The following is a 10839-nucleotide window of genomic DNA, read 5'->3' as shown; positions in this document are numbered from 1 at the left end:
GCCTCTGAAGAAAAGAACCATGGGGGAGCAGACCGGCGTGAAAGCCGGGCTGCAGATAAACCTACAGCATGACACAAGCGTCAACACATTCTGGATCTCGCCCCCACTGAGCCGTACAGAAGGACAGCTGGACACAAGTCTCCTGAAAGTGAAAACACGGGAAGAAGTTTTTCCCAGTATGCAGCAGAAAACCCACCCGCACAGTCGATGATTACACGGCTTCAGTGGGTCCAAAACGCAGCCGCCAGACTTTAAACCAAGTCTCAAAAGCATGATATCCATTATTTTTATTTGGTGTATTAGAAAGGTGCTATGAATACTATTATTATTATTATTACTATTAATAAGAATAATGTTAATACGTATAATATTAATAAGTGTAATATGATTACGAATAATAATATATTCCATTGATTTAAGTGATGTCATAGTTTCATGTTGCAGCAGCTTGCACTTCTGAGTCGCTGAGCATTTTGATGGAATTTTTTTTTTGATGACATACATATTTTTAGGATAATAATAATCTGTTTTACCTTGTTGTACTCTATGGAGCTCAACATTCACAAGTATCTGTATCAGAGAGTCAAACAGGCAACACCGACACGTAACGTTGGAATATTTCAGTCTGCAGCTGTTGCTGTGAGGAAGAGTTGTATATGCATTTTGTATATTCAACAAGTGTCACTTAACAAAAAGCATTTTATTCATTTTAAACTGACCATCTAATTCATCTGCAAAACACTGAAGACATTTGACTTTTTCATGCACTATGACAGAAGATTAAGTGTGAAGATCAAGAGTTGTTATTTCAGGAACTTTCTTCTCTAGTGGTGTGAATATGGTGTGCTGCATTTAAACTGTAAATAAGATCTCCTACGACAAACTAATAGCTGAAACTGAATTGAGCAGAATTGCCGTCTCTAAAAAAACATTTGAAACCTTGCCTCGCACTACACGAGCACCAAAATGACCTAATCTCCTCTGTGCTGCGTCCTTGACTTCCTACCACAATGCAGATATGCTTTCTTCTCACCCAGAAATGGAGTGGGTGACTGTCAGAAAATGAAGATGTATTTGTCTGATCCGGACATAGCTGTGTGACAGCCAGTGCACCCTCCGGAGAAAGCCTCACGCCCCGGGGCAAGAGAGTGACACACACACACACACAAACACCCTCCAAGGAGGAGTCATGGGGCAAAGGGGAGGAGGGGGAGGCAGAGCAAGAGGAAAAGGGAGTGTATCTCTCTCTCTCTCTCTCTCTCAGTGTCTCAAGCACACACCTTCCCTCCTCCCATGCAAGAAGCAAGAGGAAGAGTCAAACACTCGAGTGTTCAGTTGCGCGGTCATTCACACGCAGGTACACAGGATACTGAGGTTGCTGAGAGACGACAAGAGACAGAGGACAAGAGACTGGTTGCTCATACTCAAGCTTCCAAGGAGGGCACTGAAGGTCTGCCTTATGTGTGGCTCCTCTCAAGGCTTCACAGTAAGTATGCATCTCCCTCAAAATCATCTTATTGATACTTATGTAGAAAATACCTTGTTCTATTGATTCTATATTATTTATTACGATACTGTCCCGTGGATCGTCATGTCAAAGGAAGGTGCTACGAGTGCTTTCTGGAGTCAACCTGTTACATGTTGTCCAGAAAGCTACACAGAGCTGTGCGAGGTTGACTCATGTCTTGATTTTCAGAACATATTTTCTGCTCTGTCACTGGGTTCGATGGTTTCGGAGTGAGCTGTCACACTTGTGACAGTAATTCCAAGTCAGCTGTGGTTACCACACTTCAGAAGAAAATAGGGTGAAACCTCATCTATAAAATCTCATCTCTCTGCACTTTTATCTGCATTCCTTTGGTTTCTCTCTCTGAGAATAAGATGAGATAGATATGTGTTGTGATTGCAGCATACGTGCCACTATTGAACATATATGTCAGATTACTGTGTGAGTTTTGACTCATTAACAAAACTTTTTTTTAAACTTCAAAAGGGGAACGACAGTCTTTCCATTAAGGCAGCCATTAAGGCTAATGAATTGTAAACCGTAACCCCCCCAGTTTCCACTTAAGTTTACATCTTGAGTTTAGTTCAAGATATCACCTGAGCGCTTACCAAGAATCAGTAACAAAACCTTATCTATCACAATCTCAGAGACAAACTGATGAGCCTGAAAAAGGAAGTTGTGAGAAGGCACACATCAACACTGTCTGTTAATCACAAGACTTATATCTTCTTCTCTTTCACTATTTCACTGTTTCATCCCATCAGTCTGGGCGCTGTTCCTTTGTCAGAGAAGATGTGGTTGACAACAATCTTCCTAAGAAGGGAAGGATAGACAGTAAGGAGCAGACAGAAAGAAAGAGAAAGAGACTTTAGACCTGGCTGAGAGCCAAGTCCCAGTTAGTTCAGAGGAAGTCACTGGGAGCGCTGATTTCCTTGTGAAAGTGGTCCTGCTCCGGGGCTGACGTGCACAGGAACCTCCCTTATAGCCTAGGGGTTGTGATTTGGAAAGAGGATGTATGGGACAGTGGGAGCAATGGGGCAGCAAGCACGAAGGCTCCACTTTGAAGTTTGTTTGTCCGGTAGTAGCAGTTGATGGGAAAGGTAGATTCTCCGCCACATCCATAACGCCCCTGACTTTCCCCTGCATCCTCTGGGTCACATCTCACTCTGAGATCTAATTTTAGATCCATTCAAGACTTCACTTCCCTTGGTACTCCAGCTGTTGTTTGTTTGGTCTGGGATTTTTTTCTCCTTATATTGTGACATAAAAGGAAAAGTTAAAAGATGTCCTTGGTCAACAATCTGTTTTTTGTGTGTGCTTTTTGTTTTATATGAAATGACATACATTTGACAACATGTTTCCCTACTTTATGTCTCTATCTGTTCTGCAGGCCTCCTCTCAGTGCACCAAAGCCATGTTAACCTCAGAAAGCTCACCGCAAAGCACAGGGTCGTCACAGAATGCCGACATGACATCATGGAACGAGGCAAAATATGAGGAGAAGTGCACTTACATCGTGAAGGACCAACTTCTGGAGGAAGCGTCCGAAAACAACGGCAAGACACGAGCTGAGAGATCCTTACCCAGAAACCTGGCCCTGAAACGCTGCCACAGCTCCGCAGAGGTACGCAGCAGAGCACATCTTTCTTATCTCTGTGTTATTCAAAATCAAAGAAAGTGGAGTTAAAAAGAGTTATTACAAAAAACAAACGCAGGGAAATAATCCCTATACATCTAAGTGGTATGTAAGCATGTACTGCAGTTATTTATGTTTTGTGTAACTACCGGCTCCTTGCGTCAGTCCAACATCCTTCCATCCACTCATCCATCCTCAGGCGGGAAGTACTTGACATGTTGTTGTCTAATTTCAGCCTTTCCTCACTGCTATATATGTGTTGAGGCAAAGACGGAGAAAGGCAAGCCCCTGAGCGCACAGCCTGAGGTCTCTATGATTAGTAACTACCTCAGATTCCCAACCCTTTGTCCCAGCACACAATTACACCGTAAAGCAGGGCACCAGCACCGGGGCCCCCATTATGGATAGCACCATAAACAATCTTCTGGAATAAGTGGGTGGCAGTTATAGGGATATAAAGTGGAAGATAGTTTATGTTTAACTGGATGGACTAGGACATTGCAGAGAACATGGTAAATACATGATAAAAGATTAGCCCAGTGGGATATCCATGACAAGGAAACATTAGGTTTCCTTACACAAGATTAGGGTTGAGCCTCTCTAGATGAAAAATGGTTGTCAGGCGAGATCAGAGGAAGTGGCCTCGGCGTCTGAAGCAAAATACCTGTCGCACCACTTTGACCTTCTAATGAGGTCTGTCTGGAGTCTGGTCGACACCAAAGAGCAGGATATGTTACAGTAATCTGTGACACGAGGGCACCTCAAATGGAGCAGTTTGACAAAGCAAGGGTAAAACTAGCTGGATAGACTGGAGTAAACTAAGCATGTAGTGGTTGATCCAGCTCCATACACCATGCCAGTATTGCTCCAAGATGAAAGAGAGAATACATTACCATTGCTTTAGGGGATTTAAACCCCGAGCTCAAAGTGCAGCTGACTGGTCGGGGTGTGCCCATGACACCTTATCCTCTTTCCCACATCCTGGAGGCTTGACACAGAGGGGTGAGTTTCACACCTGGAGGTAGCAGAACAAGAGTGGTGGTGAAATTTTAATAGTGAAGAGAAACTAAAGATAACATGGGCGATCGGCTAATGAAATATTCAGCATGTGAAGTAACGGGCACGTTCTGTCACAGTCGAGCAAAATTCTCCTTTTTTCTCTGGGCAATATTTGTCATGACAGCCAATATATAACAATGACAACTCATTTCTTGGTCCCTTATTTACTTTTTCTGTAGATTTTCTAGTGAATTTGCTTGATCGTTTTTGTTAATCACTAAAAAAACAGTACGGGTTGGAGAGTGAGATAAGAAGGACTGTATTGCCAAGAATCTCATCCCTATAATTATGTTTTCCAGCTCTGAGTGCATCCGGATGCTTGCTCAGGCCTCCAATTTGTGAGCCACTCTGGTGTTTGATGATTTCATGTCCTCCTTGTTGAACAGGTGCTTGGGGTGACCAGTAAGGATCTGATTCCTCAGGGAACACGTTTCGGCCCTCTGGTGGGGGAAAGCTACACCAACGAAACGCTGCTGAAAGATGCTGACAGGAGATTCTTCTGGAGGGTAAGTGAGCTGCATGTGAATCTCAAAATTGTCTTGGTTTGTGTTCACATCCTGTATCTCCATCTGGAGACGCTGCTCTGGGGCTGTGGCGTGGCACGAGTTAGCAGTTGTGGTCAACGCCTGACATCCTGTGACAGTATACCTCGGCCTGCCAATGCTTGGGTACCTTTAAATGCAGCTGGATCAGATGCGTTTAAATGTGCATGCGCTGTAAATGTGTGTTTGCCAGTTCCCTGCATAGCTGACTGAGGTCACACACACACGCACACGCACACACACACACACACACACACACACACACACACACACACGCACGCACAGCTGTTTGGTTTCAGTGACGCAGCGGTTCTCCTCTCCACTTCTCTCGGCAGCGGTATCGCTGCCAGTAAATACACCATACATAGGTCCGCACTTCTCCAGAGTCATAAACTCTCACACTGACTAAGCAAGGAAGTGGCTTTGAGCCTGAGAGCTGTTATGTTACAAATCAGCAGCACAGGGACATCTTCCATGACACACAAGCGCCTGTGTAATTCTACAGTTGAGAGTCAGCAACCTTGAAATCATGCCACCCTAACCAAAACTTGCAACAGCCATAACACAGACAATGTGTTAACATTACAGCCTTTACTCAAGTGACAGCACAGCTTCAAAGAGCAGACAGCCTAAATAACCGTTGTAAGCCGATAAGATAGGGAGGGATAACTCTTTAAATGAGCTGAATTAAAATTTCTTTTCAAAAGGTCATCAATACATCACAACAAAGGCGATAGTCAGGAGTCGTAGTGGGCGAGATAGTATACCCATTACTATAATCCAGTCATACGGTGAAATACTACAGCAAACACATGCGGCACCAATATCTCAGCAGCAGCATCAGTATTTACAATAAAGGCATCAGGAAACCTGTGACATCATGGTTTCAGATTCACAGCATGTCATCATCAACTGACTTATCTCTCAACTTGTTATATTCATATATCTCACACGGTAGGTCTTCTCGGAGGGGCATTTACACCACATCCTGGATGGTTTGAACGAGGAGAAGAGCAACTGGATGCGTTACGTCCACCCGGCCTGTTCTGTGGAGGAGCAGAACCTGATCGCCTGCCAGAGCGGCTTGGAAATCTACTTCTACACAATCAAACCACTTCAACTGGGTGAGGAGCTCCTAGTGTGGTACTGCCCTGAATTTGCACAGCGCTGCAACTACCCTCCACTGGGCCAACTGGCCATTGACAATATTGGTAAGTGTGTGAGTCTTATCTTAACTTATCTTAGGCTGGTGCGAGGACTGAGTGTTTCTGGACACCTTAAGTTAACAAGAACCCTTCCTGTGCCCAAGCGTTGAGACACATCTGTTATTGTGGAGTAAAGGCTCCCAATCAAAGTGCAGACCGACTGACACACTCTTTGTTTGTCCCACCCATGGCCCTTTTGTTAAAGCAGGACACTCAAAGGAGGAGAGTAGAGTCCTGAAAGCAAAGATGATCTGTCTCTAGGTATAGCGACAGTACCTGTGTAAGATGAGACTGATTTCAGAACTTTAGGCTATGTTTAAGTTTCCCTTTTTTAACGCCACATAGAAACACAGCTGGCAGATCCTTGGCACACAAAGCTTTTGGCTTTCATTCACAAACACAAAGAGTGCACATGCCAGTAGAGAGGCCGCATGCACACATCAAAATACTCATTTACACGCTCACAGACAGGCGGGTGCCTGAGGTGCTGACAGAACTCTGGCACGAACTCCACTTATTTATTTGGCTCTTAAGGAGGAAGAGAAGTAGGAACCGCTCCAGTGACTACTTGAACTTCCCGACAAGACGACCTGCTGACAGATTGATATCTCACTGAGTGTCGGCTGTTTGTTTGCAGAGAACTGGCCTCTCAGGAGAGGGGGAGGGTAACACGGGGGTGCACACAGTAGATAAGGGTTGCTCTGTGTGTGTGTGTAGGTTGATGTCAATTGTGTCCAGGAGTAGGTGAAATGTGCATGCATACTTTTGTATTTCGTCTTCCTCTGGTTGTTAAATTGTGTCATTCGACTATGCTGGTAAGTCAATAAAGCATCACTCCTCGTGACTTTGTGGGTAGAGAGTGAGGGGATGAAATACAAGTTTGGATCCTGATTCATAAAGTTGACCTGTGTGCAGACTTTAGTGGACAATACACTCTACTAGGTCAATTGTTGATGGGTATATTTTCCACACCATCAAGCATCTCTTAGGATTATTTATACCTGGGTGAACTCTTTGGTTCATCAGTCACTTTCAGATAAAAAGTTTCTTATCCTTTGCATCCTGTCCTGCTTATAGTGGAAACTACTGGCCAGCACTCTCCAAATAACATACTGTACCCACTAACTCCAAGCTATCTGTATCCTGATCAGACACCTATTGTTACACATGTGGTGTCCACTTTCATAGAGTGTCAGGGTACGTCTAGGAGATGCACAGACAGTCACACACACACCTTATAAAACACACACACACAGGATAAGGCTTTGGACTAGAGCAGGAACCAATAGCAGTTTAGGTCTTTACAAGCAGTTTGTGTGCATGATCACATGCATGTCATGAGTGTATGTGTCACTCAAAGGAATGGTGATACTGTTACTGAATCTCTAAAAATGATTTCACATGTTTCTGATGTCATTTCTCCATTTATCTGTCCCACAGAAGAGAATCAAGCACAGGGGAAGACGACAGGGAAACGAGGACACAGCGTCTCTGAAATTCTCCGAGATGAGCCTTCCAAAACCCTGACTACCTGCCCCAAACGTCTGGATAGTCTCTTGTCTCAGACCAACCTCACAACAGTTTCCCCCCTATGTCCCAGTGTTGTGTACCCAATCCAGCCCCACTCAGAATCCATCCATGGCCATAGATATGCAACTCTACCACCTCTGTCCTTCTGTAGCTCTTCAGCTGACACAAGACCATCTCTAAGTGGTCCTCTTCCCTCCAGTTTGCACTTCACCTTACAGCACATTCAAGGCCCTGTCATAGCCAAACCATACCAAGAGCCTGCTGTGCATGATCGAGTTCATCCTGCTCTGAGGCATTCTCCCTATCTGCTGCCTCACTACTCACTCGGCCTAAACAGCTTTCTACCTCACTCATACCCGTACTACAGAGATCGACTGAAACCTCACTCAACACTCTCATCTCATGTAGTGCCTTTTGATGGCTATGCACACTTTCTTCATCCTCTGGCCAATAGACACAAAGACATGACACTTGCACTATCCAACACCAAACAAGACCTCATTTTTTCACCAACCAGTGACTACAGAGACAACAAGAGCCGTGTATCCGAAAGGACAAACTACCTCAGGCTCCCCTTAGATCACCTCAGAGATTTCAAACACTCTCCTCCCAGCCATGTCCATGCAGACCTCCCAATACCTGCCACATCTAGTGCCTCGTCCGTGGTCCCCTCCAACCGCAGAGCACTGCCCTCTCTTTCGCCTGGAGGATGCTCGCCACCAGTTGGCGTGGCAGCCTTTTCAGACTGCCTCCCTTCGAGACCTACCTCTCCTGCTGAGAGCAATACTGAGGATGCAATGGACCTCAGGAAGATCAAACGAGGCGGGCATATTGTTGGGTACAAGACCTTATCTTACCCCCTCAGCAGGCAGAATGGAAAGATCCGGTATGAGTGCAACGTCTGTGGAAAGGTCTTTGGGCAGCTGTCCAACCTTAAGGTAAGCTCCTCTTCTTCATATTAGTTCAAAAGGATGGGGGGAAAAGCCTAAATACAGTGTATGTAAACTGACATTAAAAGTGGATACAGAATTTTTTAATTTAGCAGCTACCATGGTTTTTTGAGTTTGACAGAATAAATCAATGTAAATAGTGAATACTAATCTCTGACATGCTATCCTCAGGTCCATCTGCGAGTGCACAGTGGAGAGCGTCCCTTCAGGTGTCAGACCTGCAGTAAGACCTTCACTCAGCTGGCCCACCTGCAGAAACACTTCCTGGTTCACACTGGAGAGAAGCCCCATGAATGCAAGGTATGACTCTTAAATTAAAGATTGAAAAAATTAAAAATGTTAAAGATGAAAGAAAATGAAAGAAAAATTAAAGATGTTCGACATTTTGGGATAGATTTATTCCACTCTAACATCTGTTCAATAGATATGTGGTTGGAGACAGCAGTCAGTTAGATTAGCATAATGAGAAGAAACATGAAGAAACAGCTTGTCTGGCTCTGTCGGAAGATTACAAAATATGCCTGCCTTTACCTCTAAAGCGCACTAATTAACATGTTATAGATTACGTGTTCAATCCATACACAAATTGAAGTATAAAAAGGTCAATTTACAATTTTACTGTGGGATATCTGTTTCTAAAATATGTTCTCCTCGGATCTGTTTTGACACAGGTGTGCCATAAGCGATTTAGTAGCACTAGTAACTTGAAGACCCACCAGCGGCTACACTCAGGTGAGAGGCCTTACCAGTGCAAGGTCTGCCCCGCCCGCTTCACTCAATTCGTCCACCTCAAGCTCCACAAGCGCCTCCACACTGGAGAACGACCTCACAGGTGTCCTTGCTGCCCCTGTGCCTATCTCCACTACTGCAGCCTCCGGGTGCACCTCCAAGGCTTCTGTCCTCTCTCGCCCTCGGCCTCCCACAGACACTCGCCGGAGGAGCTACACCAGGTCAATGCAGAGATCGAGAGGTTTGACATAAGTGAGGCGGCAGAGCAGCTCGAGGCCATGGCTGCAGAGGCCGAGATGGACAAGGGGGATGTAATTGACCTAATAAGAAAGATGGAGACTCATACCTCTGGCCAACACGATGACGAACAGGAGACTGAGTTGGCCAACTACAAATCAGCAAAGGAGTGTTCTACTGATCTGCCTTCACCTCTGCATTCAACCAGCATCAAACTGGAGTCAGGCTGCATATCAGAGCCCTAAAACAGCCTTGCTAATCCAAGCCGTATAATCCTTACAGGTCAACTCAGCAGCTGCCTGTTACTGGCCGATTTGAAGTAAAGCCTTATCTCAATCATGGATTGCCTATACTCTACACAGACTGTAGCGTGTGAATAACCAAGACTTTACCAGCATTGCCTGGGACCAGTGACTGGATTGATTTAATGTATGCATCTTTGTTAATTTATTCTGTTGCTACAATGAATCTCAAATGTAAAAAAACAGCGATTTGTTACATTTTTCTGCCATTTTTTGTATCTTTGGAATGTCTTCATGTGATTTTCCATAAACCAAGTTTTTCACTGTGAGTGTGTCTGTTTATATGTGTGTGTGCGTATTTAAGCCTCCTATTTAAAATATGTTGTGTCAGTGAGCTAAGCCTTGAAGTGATCACAGAAGAAATCTCACTGGTTTGCATGCAATGTGTATATATTTGCCTTTGTGTGTGTGTGTGTAGCGTACTAATGTGGTGACGTAGATAAAAATCCTGTTGTGAGTCTTGGGACACTCACCACCAGTAAGTAACTACCCTTCACCCTGGAAAAAATAACAACACATAACACAATTATCTTCATTATCAATAAGATCTTGGTGCTAATTTTGTCCATGCACGTCTATACTTTGGTGTCAGTATGAATCAGCTGACGGACAAATGACTACAGTTTATTCCAAGATATAAATGCAGCTGTTAGATTATTTCTGAATTGCACTCTTACAGCTTATTGTTAGATAACATTTACCAAATATATATCTTAGAAAAATGTAATAATGCTTAACAGGAACACACACATATAACAGCACAATGGGGTACAAGGTCTGACATGGCATGCTTTGGGACTCAGTGCAGCGTTCTTCTGTGATGCTCATGTTACAACTTAAAAAGGGTGTCAGGTGGCGTAATGTTCAAAGTGTGATGAGATAAATTACAAACATACAGATGCTTCTGCAACGCTGATGACAGACTCCTGATCGGGTCACAGCATTACCATCAGCTGCTCTGAAGATCGTTTGCCTTCCTACAAGCAAAGCAATGGAAGAAGATGGGATAGCATCTGTTAACAAAGTAGGCTATAATTTGTGAAAAACACACACACACACACACAAACACACACACACACACACACACACACACACACACACACACACACACACACACACACACACACACACACACACCCTGT

The 10839-nt window shown here is 44.3% G+C and overlaps 1 protein-coding gene across 1 annotated transcript; it reads left to right on the top strand.

The window, feature by feature from the left end:
* Window positions 1-1459: 1459 nt before the first annotated feature.
* On the top strand, window positions 1460-9831 carry prdm1c (PR domain containing 1c, with ZNF domain; the record flags this gene model as incomplete). The annotated part of the gene is made up of 7 exons (XM_079216267.1): window positions 1460-1486; window positions 2898-3131; window positions 4589-4708; window positions 5703-5955; window positions 7390-8417; window positions 8601-8729; window positions 9101-9831. 7 exons carry the CDS (start codon window positions 1460-1462, stop codon window positions 9638-9640), a joined length of 2331 nt encoding a protein of 776 aa, XP_079072393.1. The 3' UTR covers window positions 9641-9831.
* Between the last annotated feature and the right edge of the window lie 1008 nt (window positions 9832-10839).

The sequence above is a fragment of the Taurulus bubalis genome (assembly GCF_910589615.1).
Source record: "Taurulus bubalis genome assembly, chromosome: 3".
NCBI classification, from domain to species: Eukaryota; Metazoa; Chordata; class Actinopteri; order Perciformes; family Cottidae; genus Taurulus; species Taurulus bubalis.
This window is presented reverse-complemented; position numbering and strand designations above follow the sequence as displayed.